Here is a 16,942-nt window from a genome sequence, read left to right on the forward strand (position 1 = left end):
AAAACACAGACACAGACTGACACAGGGGGTGGAAGGGAAGGGATGCATGCACATACAGACTGACAGCCAGACAGAGATAAAGAGAGATGATGACGTTCTCCTTCACACACACACACACACACACACAGCACTGAACACAGAATGATTTTAATGACATAGGCCAACAGCCTCTATCAAAACAAATGCAAACAAAATACTTTTCTGTTAAAATTCTCCAACAAAACATAACTGTTACTCTTTGATATGGATGATGAAGACCAATATTAACTCTGCACTCAACTCGTATCCAACCCTGTCTCTTTCTTTGGTTTCCCACCCCCTTCCCTCAACATACACATCTTCACGTTCCCATTTCTTTTCACATAATCATTACACGCATTTTCAGACGTGCCGTCACTGTTTTAAGGAGTTTTTGTTAAACTGGACGCCAAGCACATCCACAGAGGACACATGACTTAAAGTATAATTTGATATGAATGAAATTGCTGACATTCTGTGGATAGCCAAAGCTCAGAAGAAAGAGAGAGAGAGAGGTCAAAATTAATGGTATCAACCAGACCATATTTTTCTTCTACTGAACGCATAGTGAGTGAATTTAGCCAAAGACCTGATATTCGTTGATATACTTGCTTTAAATATATGCGTGAAGAGCTTATCATTAGAATTGATAAATCTGTTTCGCAAGCCTGCGTAAAGAGGGCATACGAACAGAAAATAATGAGAGAGAGAGAGAGAGAGAGAGAGAGACAGACAGACAGACAGACAGACAGACAGAGAGAGAGAGAGAGAGAGAGAGAGAACGAACGAACGAAGAACGAACGAACGTTTTATTCAAATAAGGCCAGAGAGAGACAGAGACAGAGGGAGAGAAAAAAAGAGAGAGAGAGAGAGAGAGAGAGAGAGAGAGAGAGAGAGAGAGAGAGAGAGAGAGAGAGAGAGAACGTTTTATTCAGATAAGGCCACAGAGAGAGAGAGAGAGAGAGAGAGAGAGATCCCGTTCCACACACACTCCTACTTCTCTGTACAACTGTCTGCCTAGCTGTCTTGTCTCTCTTACCCCCACCCCCTCTTACTTACTCCCTTCCTCCCTATCTCACCCCTTCCCTCTTCCACCCCACCTCTTTCTGTTTCTTCCCCTGTTCCCTCGTTCCAAAACCCGTAACTTAGCAAACAGAGAACAACACAACACACCCACCACCACGCACAGAAACCAAACAAAGCCCCAACCCAGCCCATTCGCCCAGCCGCGGCTCCCTTATTAAACTCAGTCAAAGTGAAATTTACTGAAACTGGGCACTGACTGACAGTATAGGGTCAGGTAGGCAATCGGTTCTGATCGACGGCTAGTCGTTTATCAGTGTCTTTGCAATCAACAACGCTGGGCAGGATTCGGGACGGGGAAGGGAGAGGAGGGTAGGGTGGGGTTTTGGGGGTGGAGGCACAGGGCGGAGGGGTTGCGGAGAGGAGAGTAGGAGGAGAGTAGACATGTGCGCAATGCTATACCCCCTCAGGGCATATAGCTGGTCAGGTTTGGTTGGGGAAATGAGGCATCAGGGCATATAGCTGGTCAGGTGTGATTGCGGAAATGTGTCATCAGGGCATATAGCTGGCAAGATCTGGGAGGAATGTGGCATCAGGGCATATAGCTGGTCATGTGTGGTGGGAAATGTGTTATCGGGACATACAGCAGGTCAGGTGTGGTTGGGGAAATCAGAGCATATAGCTGGTCATGTACGGTGGGGGAGTAAAGCATCAGGGCATATAGCTCGTCAGGTGTGGTGGGAAATGTGGCATCAGGGCATATAGCTGGTCAGGTGTGGTTGGGGAAATGTGGCACCAAGGCACACAGCTGGTCAGGTGTGGTGGGGAAATGTGGCATCAGGGCATATAGCTGGTCAGGTGTGGTGGGGAAATGTGGCATCAGGGCACACAGCTGGTCAGGTGTGGTGGGGAAATGTGGCATCAGGGCACACAGCTGGTCAGGTGTGGTGGGGAAATGTGGCATCAGGGCATATAGCTGGTCAGGTGTGGTTGGGGAAATGTGGCACCAAGGCACACAGCTGGTCAGGTGTGGTGGGGAAATGTGGCATCAGGGCATATAGCTGGTCAGGTGTGGTTGCGGAAATGTGGCATCAGGACATATAGCTGGTCAGGTGTGGTTGGGGAAATGTGGCATCAGGGCATATAGCTGGTCAGGTGTGGTTGGGGAAATGTGGCATCAGGGCACACAGCTGGTCAGGTGTGGTTGGGGAAATGTGGCATCAGAGCATATAGCTGGTCAGGTGTGGTGGGGAATGTGGCATCAGGGCATATAGCTTGTCAGGTGTGGTTGCGGAAATGTGGCACCAAGGCACACAGCTGGTCAGGTGTGGTGGGGAAATGTGGCATCAGGGCATATAGCTGGTCAGGTGTGGTGGGGAAATGTGGCATCAGGGCACACAGCTGGTCAGGTGTGGTTGGGGAAATGTGGCATCAGGGCACACAGCTGGTCAGGTGTGGTGGGGAAATGTGGCATCAGGGCATATAGCTTGTCGGGTGTGGTTGGGGAAATGTGGTATCAGGGCATATAGCTGGTCAGGTGTGGTTGGGGAAATGTGGTATCAGGACATATAGCTGGTCAGGTGTGGTTGCGGAAATGTGGCATCAGGACATATAGCTGGTCAGGTGTGGTTGGGGAAATGTGGCATCAGGACATATAGCTGGTCAGGTGTGGTTGGGGAAATGTGGCATCAGGACATATAGCTGGTCAGGTGTGGTTGGGGAATGTAGTATCAGGGCATATAGCTGCTTTAACTTTAGCTGACGAGTGTGAAAGAGGTCGATCGGATGGAGATGTTTTTGATTACTGCTACAGTACTCCCCCTTGCCTCCTTTCTTCCTTCCCTACCCCTTTCGCCTGGATCTCTCTCTCTCTCTGTGTGTGTGTGTGTGTGTGTGGATGGCTGAACAGAAGAGACTGTTACGTGGACTGTTCATTATGTGACAAACACAAATAAGTCTGAAAGAGCGCCAGAGAAATATCAATTGTCAAAACCGTCAACTGTCTCTCTCTCTCTCTCGACAATTCTTAACTTTGAAAAAAAAAAAAAATCGGTGTGTGTGTGTGTGTGTCCCTTCTTGCTCATTATATAATCTCCTCTCCGCTCCCTGCTCCCCCCTCCCCCACCGGTCTATCCATTTCTGGGTCCTTCACAGTTCGTGATTCCAAAGCAGAGGAAGACTAAAAAATATCAACTGTCAAAATCGTCAATTGTGTCACACTCGACAGTTCATAACTTTGATATAAAAAAAAAATTTAAATCTCTCTCTCTCTCCTCCTCCCTATCTTCTTGCTCATTATCTAATCTCCTCTCTCTCTCTACTCCTCCCCCCGGTCTATCCGTATCACCTTCTCTATCTCCTTTCTCCTCATAACCCCCCCCCCCCCCCCACCCCCCTCCCCCGAAACCGATCGTCACACCATCTCCTATGGGAAAAAAAAGGAACACACGCACACACACACACACACGCACCTGAATCATTTCAATATACACGTCATGTACAAAGACAAAACAAACTCAAAAGCACACAAAACACCAGTCACCCAACAAACCCCATCCATACACACCATCACCATTCGAGTATAAAGTCTTGCGCCTTCTCCTATCCTCCTCCCTCACCTATCCCTCCACTCACCCTCACTCGATCCATCCCTATGTCCCAATCCCCTTCTGCACACTCCCCCCCCCCCCCTCCCCCCCTCGCCTGTAACACCTCGATACGTCCACCACCACCCTCAATCTCCCCTCTCACCCTACTCCTCTAACCTTTCCGTTTCCCACCCCCTCCCCTCCTAACTGCAGCCGTTCAAGATGCTGACGGATCCCCTGGCCTTCACATCAAGGCACGCGGTCGCACAGTTCTTTTCAGGATGGCTTTGCGAGGCCACATCCATCAATTATGCACGCGCCATTGGCGCAGGTCTGATAATGAGAGTCGCGTGATCTCTCTCTCTCTCTCTCTCTCTCAGCGACCGAGGAGGAGGAAGATTAACCACCTTCCACTTTAACCCCCCCCCTTCTCCGATCCCCTATCCTCCCCTCCCCCCTCCCTCCCCAACATGCAGAAGAAGGCGAGGGGTTGGTTAGGTTGGGTAGGATGGAGGGTATGGCCTATGTTCATGTTTACAGGTTCCTTGGGAGCTCCAGCCAAGTGATGCCCCCCCCCTCCACACACACACACAGACAGACACACACACACTCCCCCCAACTCCCACCCCTCTCCTGTTCCAGTGAGTGCGTTTCTACTCTGCGGCACATAGCCGGTGGTCTGCTGGACAGGTCGTTCACCTTTATGTTAGAAAAACAACAACGATGTCTTGTTTTACAACCACAACGTCATGAAATGTTGTGTGATTAATAGCGAAACTTTTAAGTGTTTAGATGACGGTCTATTTGTCAACCATAATATAATGCTGTGAAATGTAATTTTATGTTAAGACTATCTGCAATGTAGCGGAACGCAATGTGTTGACACCTGTTTCACAATCATACTGTTTTCAGATGACGTATGTTTGACTATCGTAGTGTAATGCGTTTAGGCAACGTCCTCTTCTTAATCGTAATGTTTAGGTGATGTGTTTCACAATCGAAATGTAACGTAGATGTTGTGTTTCACAATAACAATGTGATTAGATGACGTCCGTTTCACAATCGAAATATGTTTCAGCCAGGTCTAACATATTTCCGTTATACAGCCGTAATGTTTCCAGCAAATGTCATTTTCACAATAGTGATATGTTCAGATGACGTCTGTCTCACAACTACAATTTTTTTTATTTTTTAAGATGATGTCTGTTTCACAACTGTCGTGTAATATGTTCAAATGACGTCTGTTTCACATTTATAATGTGATGTTTGCAGACGATGGCTGTTCCATAATTGTAATGTTATCCGTTCAGACTTTTTTTTTCCGCAATCGTAATATTATGTGTTAGGAATGAATATTTATATTAGTTTAGATAAACAGCCGCTTCTCTGTCTCTGGTCTGACAAATATGTGCATGATTTCACTTAACTGAACTTAAACAGTGATGCACTGTCGTTTTGGGAAAAAAAAATGTACTGACGTAGTTTTGCCACTTGTATCGACGCCATACTTTGTTTTCGCACACGTTCCATTCATTTCGTTTTCACCATTTTACCCCCGTGAGATCTTTTCTGGAATAAACCTTGACCATGACAAGACACAGGCTGACGAAAGCTTGCGAAGTGACAGGTGGAAAGTCAGGACGTACCCTCATCTCAGTTCCTCATACCCCCCCCCCCCCCCCCTCTCTCTATCTCTATCACACACACACACGATGAGACAGAGACACAGAAGCACACGGTGGTGAGAGAGAGAGAGAATAAGAGAGAGGAGGGGGAATGGAACTGGGAGAGAGGGGTATCGTGACAGTCTGACGCAGGTACACATGCAGACAGCTAGACAGACGGTCGTTACTTACCTTGTTTAACCGCATGTAGTAACTTCCCCCGCCTTCCTCCTCTTTCCTATTCTCTCTCACCTGCGCGCGCGCGCGCGCACACACACACACACACACAAACACATATACGCACATTCCCTACCTTCCTTCTCTCTTTCTTCTTATCTCACACGCCAGAACACACACATACACACACACACACACACACACACACAGAGGGACGGGGAGGAGTCAGAGTGCGGAGTGATGCATATACGCTACACCACATCTGCTGAAAAAAAAAGAAAAGAAGACACCTGATTTTTGCATGGACTCAACACGCAGATCTGGCCTTCAGCGAGCCCATGCTAGGTTCAGGGGTGTGAGAGGGGTTGAATCAAAAAAAGTGAACTGTATCCGGGGAAGGGAGGGTGGGGGTAGCCTGCGAAAGGCGCTGGTGTGAAAGAAAGGTGATGACACATCACTAACACATCACTGGGGGATGAAGCCCTCTTCATACCTAAGTTTCACCCCCTTTCCCCTCACCCATTTTCTCTCCGGATTTGCACAGATCGTAGGAATGGGGTCTGGAGCTTTACTGAGGCAGTCACGCCCTTTTGACAAACGGTTGTTTTTTTTCTTTCTTTCTTCTTTTTTTCCTTTTTTCTCCTTTTAAATGAAATAGAAAAGCGTATTTTATGCGTTTCCACGTTGCTCTCACCCCTGTAGGTATGTGAAAAAACAGACACGGAGTGATTAAAAAAAAAAATTGCGGTGAAAGACAAGCCGACAGAAATAATGAGAGGAACTGAGAGAGAGAGAGAGAGAGAGAGAGAGAGAGAGAGAGAGAGAGAGAGAGAGGAAACAAAGAAGACATATACATAAACAGTCAGAGACATAACAGAGAGACAGACTGACAAACAGAATGAAAAACTGACTTGCAGGCGTGCAGACAAGCGGGGTATAGGCAAGCAGACGGATCGACAGATTGCAGAGCTGAGTGGACGAACAGAAATGCAGAGACAGACAGACAGACAGATACAGAGAGAGAGGCAGAAAGACAGAGACAGAGCTGGAGAGACAAAGAGTGGGGAAAGAAGAGTGAAAGAGAAAGAGAGATGGAAAAAGGGGAGGAGGGTGGGAGAAAAAGATGGAGACAGAGGAAGAACACACATACACAGACACACCCAAACGCACGCATGTGCACACACACACTCACACACACACACACACACACACACACACACACAGGCCAAACCCAAGAACATCACGACAACTTACGTCAGGGTAAGTGGCGGAAAAGGCACAATCATCCAACATTTCCTCGAACACCTTTTCAACTGAAAATAAAACAGAGAAACAAAATACATGTATTTATTTTATTCGTTATTCTACCCACGCGTTCGTTCGTTCGTTCGTTCGTTCGTTCATTCATTCTTTCATTCCTTATGATCATTTGTCCGTTCGTAAGTCCATTAAGTTGTCTTTCCACCCGTCGTTTTTTTGTTTGTTTTTTTGTTTTTTGTGGGTTTTTTTGGTTTGTTTGTTTGGGGGTTTTTTTTGTTTGTTTTGGGCTTTTTTGTTTGTATTTGGTTTTGGGTTTTTTTGCTGCCCCATCATGTGCACCGTTTCAGTGGCATTACTCCCACGGCGCTCATTTAGATTCCCCCATACACGGCGTCGACAGTCCGCAGGGAACCATCGATGTTAGGTCCCCAGAAGGCTACACGCCAGAGGAGACCCTGCACTGCTGCTGAGTCACTTTGGTGGTGTTCAGTGGTGCCTGTTCTGATTTAACGTACTTAGGACACCACCTACTAAGCCCCCTACTAATGGCTTAGTCGCGGAGCCAGACTGAGTGAGCGTCCCTCCCAGAGTGGAGACCGCCACCACGTCCCTCAAACAACCACCCGTCGTTTTTGTCGTTTAGTATGTTTGATTATCGATGTTTGTCGACATGTGGCTGGAAGTATATCAGCCATTCACACAAGTTACTGTGATATTTCTTTCTATCTTTCTTCTGTTTTTCACAATTCGTTTTGTTTCATTCGTTTTTTCATTCATTGTCTGTTCATGCATACCCACTTCGTGTATCTTCCTCTCTTACTTTCTTTTCTTTTATTCTTCTTGTTTTTGCACTCTTTCTCCCCCCCCCACCCCCTTTCCTTCAAGTTTTGTTTTTCTTTCTGATTTATCTATCACTGATGATGTTATCGTGAACAACCATCTCTTTCCTGGCTATTTATCTAGCGCCTATCCTCGGCCAGGGACCAAGATCTAAGTGCTTTTCAAACACGGGGTTATTTGCATAACATGCTGCCTACCTGGGTAGAGCCGACTGACAGCTGACACTGGGTACTCATCATTCGTTTCCTGTGTCATTCACTCAGGTTTAAGCCACGCACGCATACACACTCAGATATGTAACATTTTACGTGTATAACCGTTTTGGTTATTTACCCAAACCATGTCATGCATCGTTTTCGGGGGTGTGCATGCTGGGTATGTTCTTATTTCCATGACCAACCGAACGCTGACATGTATTACAGGATCTTAAACGTGCATGTTCGATCTTCTGCGTGCGTATACACACGAAGGGAGTTCAGGCACTAGCAGGTTTGCGCGTCTGTTGACCTGGAAGATCGGAGAAAAATCTCCACCCTTTATTCACAAGGCGCCGTTATCGAGATTCGAACCCGGGAACCCCAGATTGAAAGTCCAACGCTTTAACCACTGGGCTATTGCTCCCCTCTTAATTTTCATCACAATGGCCCGTCAGCAATGGACAGCGCAGCCCAAAGCGCAACCATCACAATCACAACACCATCAGGTCTGAGTTTCCGATGCAATTCTACAGCCTGCAACTTGTATTCGGAAAAAAAAAAAAAATTAAATTAAAAAAAAAAACAAACCCCAAAAACAAACAATATATATATATATATATTTAAAAAAAAAAAAACCGGTCTGTGTCCTGTTTCGGATCTTCCAATGTACCCGAGCAACATATGTCAAACTATTGCTGTAATAGTGTTTTGATTCCGGGTAGGGAAGGCTGACAGAAAGAGGGGTAGAAGGGTGGGTGGGTGGGTTGGGTGGAGGGTGGGGACACAGAGTGAAAGAGATCCACAAAAACTATTTTGATAAACGGGGAGAGCAGTGTGACGAGGATTGTGATTGATCATTAAGGCCAAACCCCCATACTGGTGAATGGGACGGTTCCCAACGAGGTTATTCTGATACCAGGGACATACTGTCATCTGCAATAAGATATCATAGGATGCCGAGAGCCGTGAGAAAGAGGAAGGTGGAAGATGGAAGAGAAAGACAGGAGAAAGGGGGAGGGTTTTATGTGTGTGTGTGTGTGTGTGTGTGTGTGTGTGTGTGTGTGTGTGTGTGTGTGTGTGAGGGAGAGAGAGACAGAGACAGAGACAGAGAGACAGAGAAAAGGAATAAAAGGAATACGGAAACACAGTGAAAGAGAAATAAAAGAAAAAGAAAAAGAAAAAACAAAGAAAAAAAGAAAAAAGAATATAACACAGATATCGCTTGAGAACTATGAATTCTACATTTCAGAAACACACACACACACACAACAACAACAACAACAAAAAACAAAACAAAACAAAAAAACCCTGGCTCATCAACACACGCATCCCCGCAGTGCCAGCCACCCGGTGTAGCGCATGCTGAGGGAAGGCACTGTGTGTGTGTGTGTAGCAGGAGGGGACCAAGAGAATATGACGGAGTGGGGAAGAGAAAAAAATTATAAGTGTAGGGTGCGCTGGTGTCTCGAGGGGGAGCAGAAGGGGGGTGGGGGTGGGGGGCGAGGGTAACGGTGGAGGGATTGAGACAGTATCAGTATCAGTACCAGTAGCTCAAGGAGGCGTCACTGCGTTCGGTCAAATCTATATACGCTACACCACATCTGCCAAGCTGATGCCTGACCAGACCAGCAGCGTAACCCAACGCGCTTAGTCAGGACTTGAGAAAAAATAAAATAAAAAAATAAAAAAATAACAAAAATAAAATAAAATAAATAAATAAATAACAAAAATAAATTAAAAAAAAAGAAGATAAATACATGAAAATACTACTACTAATAATAATAGTATTTATAAGGTGCAAAATCTTGATGAAGTCAACCCAAAGCGCACAAAAAACAGATTCAGATAAACGCGCCCTGAATCCGAGGGAGATAAGAGGACACAGCAGGAAGCAATCTGCACTGACGTCATCTCAGCAGGATAAAAAAATAATAACAGTGACCAGATTTCCCCACACAAGTGTGATTAATGATGTCACCATCAAATATTTTGATTTCGCTGTTTACAAACCAACGCGCTTGTCACCTGTCTTCGGCCTGATAAGGGAAACTGCATGGCCTAAGTCAGTATATTCAAGCAGTGTGTGTGTGTGTGTGTGTGTGTGTGTGTGTGTGTGTGTGTGTGTGCGTGCGCGCGCGCGCGTACGTGTGTGTGTGTGTGCCTGCGTGCGTGCCTGCGTGTGTGTTTGTGTCTGTGGGCATGTGGGTGGGTGAATTTGTTGTTGTGGAAAAGGGGACGGCTTGGAAGAAAGAAAGGGGGAGGGCGGAGGGAAGAGGGGGTGGGGTTGACAGTTATTTGCAAGCGATTCATTTAAGCAGAGAGTCAGTGGACAAAGTTGGGAAACTGTCGTGTACGTGCCAGAAGGGAATTCATCATCCTGACCCAGCAATTCTTCACCCTCGTATTTCTCTCTACACATCGCGGTGGTACCTCTCTCGGTCTGTTTGCCTACCCCATCTCTCTGTGCCTCCCTCTCTCTGTCTGCCCCCTCCCTCTCTCTCTCTCTATCCTACACCCCCCCCCCTCACTCTCTCTCTCTCTGTTCCCTCTTTTCCTCTATACCCATTCTCTCCATCAGACTATGCATCTTCTTGTCTTATGTATCTAATTAATTGTTTGTCTCTCTTCGCTCTCTCTGTCTGTCTGTATCACTCTTAAGCCCTTCCTATCCCTCCTCCCCCCCCCACTTCTCTCTACCTGTGCCCCTTCTCTCTATGTCTTCTTGTGTCTTGTATCTCTAATACTGTCTCTCTCGCTTTGTCTCTCTCGCTCTATCTGTCTGTCTCTCTGGCAGTATATGAAAGCAGTTGGACGTCACCGTTGCATTAAATTGCGAAATAATATTTGTTTGCTGGACAGTCATGCCCAATGTGATATTCGACCCCACTACCCACATACACAGAATCCAGTCCTTGGTAACGGTATAGCAATCCACTGTTAAAATGTGTGCGCGTGCGTGCGCGCGCGCGCGCGCGTGTGTGTGTGTGTGTGTGTTATGTGGTGTGCGCGTGAGTTTGCATATCAGTGTTTGTGTCTATGGCCTTATCATTATGTGCTCATATGGATGGGGGAGTGTGTGCCCGTCCCCACGCACCTGTGTGTTCGTTGGTACTTTGATGCGTTTGCCTAATTATCTGTCTGAACGCGTGTACACAGCGAGCCTTTAAATAAATCACACGCTCGCATGACTGCAAGCGCGGAAAGGTACGCGATGTGTGTGTGCGGGTGGGGGGTGGGGGGGTGTTGGGGGTGGCGGAGGTTTGTGCATGCGTGTGGGGGGTGTGTGTGTGTGTGTGGGGGGGGGGGCTGTATGGGGGTAAGGACGCAAGTTCACGGGCTGCAAGCGTGTATCCGTGCATGCATGGAAGCACAACGTTGAGTTCATACACACAGAAACAATGCTGCGTCCTGTTGAGCTGGCGTGGGTGAGGGCGTGGGGGTCGGGGGATGGTTGGGTGGGCGAGTGAAATACACAGTCAATAAACTACTTGTATCAATATTCTACATCGGAACACAGTCTGACATGATTTTCGAGTTAGTGGCGACACGAAACACGTCATGTCAATCATAAAGAACCGGATTTTTTTTTTCTTTTTTTTTTTTTTTTTTTTGTTTGTTACAGTGAGGATGAAGTGTAAATGGGTAAAGCAGCAACTGACAGGAAAACGGGGAGGAGGGGAGGAGGGGGGGAGAAGGAAGGATAAAGGGGAAGGGGGTTTGGCGGTTGGTGGGGGGAGGAGGTCGAGGCACAAGGAATGTGGGGAGGGGGGCGGGAGCAAATTGGGGAGGGGTATTACCAGGGAAGTGTTTGGCAGGTAGAACTAGAGAGAGAGAGAGAGAGAGAGAAACGGATATGGATACAGATGATTTATTCATTTCAGGCAATGACCCCCTAATGAAGGGGTGTGCGAACAGTTCACAATATAAGCTACATGAAGTGTGAAGAATATAATTATGAATGAAACGAAAACGAAAAATAAATCTTGATCAGAAAAAAACCTACATAAAAACAAGAAAATACTATTTCTCTAAACGTAAAGGCCTTTAACGAACACAGCCGAGATAATAACGTGAAACAGATACAAAAAAAAGGCGTAAAGACTTTCCATCCATTTAAAATTCTTCAGCATGTGCTCGACTCCCTGACTAGTTCTTCAGAGACTTTGGTCCTTTGAAACGCCTTGTTTTGACTGTGAAGTCAAAACACCCCTGTGTGTGTGTGTGTGTGTGTGTGTGTGTGTGTGTGTGTGTGTGTGTGTGTGCGACAGAGAGAGAGAGACAGAAAGAGACAGAGGGAGGGGGAGAAGAGGGAGGATTATATTTTGATCCCAACGTTTTCTTCCCGACTTGAGAAAGGGAGAGAGTGAGAGACAGAGACAGAGAGACACAGAGAGAGGTGCAGCAGATAAAAGAAAGACGTGAAGACTTTCCCTTTATTTAAAATTCTTCAAAATGTGCTCGACTCCATGACCAGTTCTTTCGAGACTTTGGTCCTTTGAAACGCCTTGTTTTGACTGTGAAGTCAAACCACCCCTGTGTGTGTGTGTGTGTGTGTGTGTGTGTGTGACAGAAAGAAAGAGACAGAGGGAGGAGGAGAGGAGGGAGGATTTTATTTTAACCCTACCGTCTTCTTCCCGACTTGAGCTTTTCGCACTCTACTCTTATTCCCCTTGTGTGACATTAAAAATGCAAGCGCTTGTATCACAAGAAGACGGCTTGCAACTGGCAAGGGAAAATGGAGAAAGGAGGTGTGAGGAGGGGGGTAGGGGTGGGGGCTAGGCGGGGAAGGAATGAGTGTTGTGACAGGAGAAGAGGGATGAGGTAGGATGGGGTGTGAGTGGGGTGTGCACCGTTCAATTGCAAGGATTGATTTTCTGCTATGAAGAATTCATCATCCCCTTAACAGGCCCACAGGCCTACTACGCAGTCAGACCAGGGAGGCCGAGGGAACACAGCTGCCTTTCTGGAAAACACCCCCTGCTTCTTTCTGCCGGTGTCCTTCATGGGTAACATCACACACACAGCAAACAAATGTGCAAAGATTCCTTTGTGCATTTTCAAACAACAACAACAACAAAATCACACACACACACACACATATATATATATATATATATCACATATATATATCTCACACACACACACACACACACACACACACACACATATATATATATATATATATATGGGGAAGAGAGAGAGAGAGTGAGTGTGTGTGTGTGTGCATTCGTAATATGTACGTACACACACACACACACACACACACACACACACACACACATATATATATATATATATATATATATATATCACATATATATATATTTCACACACACACACACACACACACACACATATATATATATATATGTGTGTGTGTGTGTGTGTGTGTGTGTGTGTGTACATATTACGAATGCACACACACACACACTCTCTCTCTCTCTTCCCCATATCTCTCTCTTCTCCACATCCCTCACTGCGATCACACAAAATTCAAAAGTATTCTCATCTGTTTTCTGTGAAAAATGTTGCCATGTACGAGGTCACCACTCCACGACACCATCACTTTCCCGATCTCTCCACCACAGTTCCACTCTGCAGCACGTCTTGTGGCTTCACTGGCTGCTTCAGAAAGATGATGGAAAGATAAAATAAAGCATGATAAAACATTTTCTCTTCCTGGTCCGGATCTCTTTCAGAGAAGCTCCCAACAATGTGAGCTGATCAGTCATGAATGCCTTCTCCGTTCCATCTGCTCAGCTGTTTGCTGCGAGCACAGGCATCGTGCGCAAAGGAAAGACGTTGAGTGTGTTCGTCTAGGGTGCAGGGTTTCCAGAATGGACTATCAATTTCCCGTTTCCTCGTCCTGGTTCAAATTTTCCTTTGTGCATTTAAAAAAAAAAAAAAAAAAAAAAAATCACACACTGAACCATCAGTTAGAATAATTTCAAATCGATGTGTGTTAGAAAACACCATGTGTGTTAGAAACTGTTTGGTCATGAAGCCAGACAGAATGAATGTCTCATCTGGAAGGGAGACCGCCATTACGTCCCTCTAATGACAGTCCTTGTGCACTCTTTAACAGATCCAGTTGATCTTTTGTTCGTTCCTTCGTATGAAGAGAGACTGGGAGACAGCGGCAGAGAGAACTTAAGCAATGCTGGTAATCTTAACCAAAAATCGAAGTCATTTGAGATTAATTAGTTTGTGCAAAATACTCTGATGCCCATGTTGTTACTGTGTAATATGATAGTGTGTACGCGCGCGTGTTGCTTGTGTGGGTGTGTGTGCCTGTATTTTGTGTTATGTTGTGTTGTGTGTGTGTGTGTGTGTGTGTGTGTGTGTGTGTGTGTGTGTGTGTGTGTGTGTGTGTGTGTGCGCGCGCGCGTTTGACAGAAAGTTCCAGAGAGAGAGAGAAAAAAGAGAGAGAGAGAGAGAAAGAGAGAGAGCGAGCTGCTCAGTCACGAAGCTTGACGGAATGAGCGTCTCTTCTAGAATGGAGACCTCCGTAACGTCCCTCCAACGACAGCCTTATGAATTTGCCGACATCAAAGTCTTTGAAATGAACCTCGCAAACACAGGAACGGAATTAGTGAGGAAATCGGAGGACTTTAAGAGCCATAACTCTAAAATACTTCAGTCTTTATCATCATATGACTGATGAGAATAATGCTGCTGCTGCTGCTGCTGCTATGAAGTTTTGAGGCAATGTTAACAGGTCTGTACGCTCCCTTTCATAATGTATCCGACCACCATCACCACTAAGGCCTTACCGAGAGACACAGGCACCTGCACCGTTGGCTGCCAAATTTGAGCAACACTCCTTAAAAAAAAACAAAAAAAAAAAAAAACCGTAAAATGGATGATTCTCGACTGGATGATCCAGATCTTACCATTTGAGCTCATAGCACATTCACTTCTGAGTAGGGTCCGGCCTATCTAAGCCGCGGGGGGAAAAAAAATCCTACTTCTGATGGGGTCCCATCCCACGAGTTCCCCCAGTGATCAGCCCGTGACGATAGCCACTTCACCAGGGTAGTAAAGATGGTAAAGATGAGTTCAACGACCTAAAGGTCATATTGTCCAATGCTTGTGTCTTGGTGTTGTGAAGCTATCGTTGTTCGAGGGGGATGGGGGCATGAAGGGAGGAGGGAGAGGGAGGAGCCCTGGTACGGAGGCTGGTTCGGTCTGTTATCTTATACCTCACCAATCTCCTCGGGCTGCTTGTTCCGACGCGCAACGTGACATGATTTCCGACACAGTGATGAAGTGAAACGGGTTGTGCCAATAAATGGCGGAGCAATTACACGGGAAGGGGGGTAAAGAATAGGATAAAGAGACAGGAAGGAAAGAGAGAGAGAGAGAGAGATTGAAGGAGTTAGAGAATTAGGTGATGTGGTCAAAGAGAGTTGACAGAGAGAGAGAGAGAGAGAGAGAGAGAGAGAGAGAGTGAGTGAGTGTGTGTGTGTGTGTGTGTGTGTGAGAGAGAGAGAGAGAGAGAGAGAGAGAGAGAGAGAAGAGGATGGGGGAGGGTAAAGAATAGGATAAAGAAACAGGAAAGAGGTGGAGAAAGAGAGACAGACAGAGAGAAAACAGACAGAGAGACAGATTTTGTGATAAAGTGGAACATGCTGTGTCACTGATGCCAGAGCAATTACACGAGAAGGAAGGGAAAGTATCGGGAGAAAGAGAATCAGACACAGTGACAATGCAGAAGCGGCGAGTCAGAGTCAGGATTTTGGAAAATGAGAATTTTGGGGGGAGCGGGGTGGGGGTGGGGGTGGGGATTTAGTGATAATGTGATATATCCTACATCCATAATCTCGGAAAGAAAAAGGGGAAGAAGGGGTGGGGTGGGGGCGGGGGGGAGATGAGAAGAGGGCAGAGATGAGAGAAGATGAGAAAGAGAGAGACACACAGAGAGACAGAGATTGAGGCAGAGTATGAATCAATAGTCCAATGCTTCTTTCACACGGCTATCGCACCCTCCCTGCCCCTCCCGGTGACTTTTAAAAGAACACAGTCAGACGTTTCCCTGTGAACTCGTTCAGACCATTGCTTCCTTTGTGTACCATTCACAGCACCGAACGCCCCATGGACACAGAGAAAAACTTTACAACCGGGAAGTAGGAGGAGGAGGGAGACAGGGATGGAAACCGGGCGAGGAAGAGATAGGGGAGGGGATGGAATAAGGACGTGGGTAGATGGGAGGGTATTGGAGGTGGGATGGGGGGCAGATGGGGGGGTGGGGGGGGGGGGGGTAAGGACAGAGGAATGCTACCCTTCCAGTTTTACGTTACAGGACTGACATGTCGGTGGGTTGAAGAGAAATCCATCCCGTTGTTATTACTGGGCCGAATAATCCAGCCATGCAGGACACACCCGGAAAACAGCAAGGACCGGAAAACCGCCCCATCAACTTCTGAAGGCAGACACCCAACACTAGTAGCAAACAGCTGTGCCACACACGCACATTCGTGGTTTTGTTGTTGTTGTTGTTGTTTTGTTGTTTTTTCTTCTTATTTTTTTTTCTCCGTTTTTTTTTGCGAATCCCTATTCCTCCTTTGCCAGCCTTTTTCTCCTCTTTAAATTGTGTCTGGCATCACACACATGCACGGAATCGCGTACGCATTCGTATGCGTACATTTGACATGCGTTGCTTATAGTCCAGTCAACCGTACAGGGCCATATCAGGACTGTCCAACTGAATAAAAAATCCAACCGCGTTAAACTACAAACTATTACTATGTCACATCTGAAAAACAAACCTGTAAAACAACACAGTTCATGACACATTTTCTTCACCACTGAGCTCCTTTAGGGAAATAGGACAAGGATGAGCTGAAGCTGTCCTTAGAAAGTCAACCTTTCCGCTTAATTCCCATAATACTGGGGGTGGGGGGAGGGATCTTCAAAGGATTAAAAGCAACAACAACACCTTAAAAGCCATATAAAATACATTTTAAAGGCCATATCGGTAAAAAGCTTTGCACAAAATACAATTCATCAAAGACTGCAGAATACAGAGAAAATAAAATGTATTAAGGCTTGCTGGAATTTGAAAAATAAAAAAATTTAAGAGAGAGAGAGAGAGAGAGAGAGAGAGAGAGAGAGAGAGAGAGAGAAAGGGAACGTACTGGAAAGAAGGAAAAAAAGAGGAAAATAATGAAGGCAG

The 16,942-nt window shown here is 46.2% G+C and overlaps 1 protein-coding gene across 1 annotated transcript in view; it reads right to left on the reverse strand.

Moving 5' to 3' along the window:
• LOC143298615 (putative methyltransferase NSUN7) overlaps positions 1–16,942 on the reverse strand; it is a 44,321-nt gene that overhangs the window by 15,645 nt on the left and 11,734 nt on the right. The window contains exon 3 of the mRNA XM_076611495.1: positions 6,725–6,783. Within this exon, the coding sequence (XP_076467610.1) occupies positions 6,725–6,783 (59 nt within the window). The remainder of the gene's footprint in view (positions 1–6,724; positions 6,784–16,942) is intronic.

Source organism: Babylonia areolata, chromosome 24 (genome assembly GCF_041734735.1).
Source record: "Babylonia areolata isolate BAREFJ2019XMU chromosome 24, ASM4173473v1, whole genome shotgun sequence".
In the NCBI taxonomy this organism is placed as follows: Eukaryota; Metazoa; Mollusca; class Gastropoda; order Neogastropoda; family Buccinidae; genus Babylonia; species Babylonia areolata.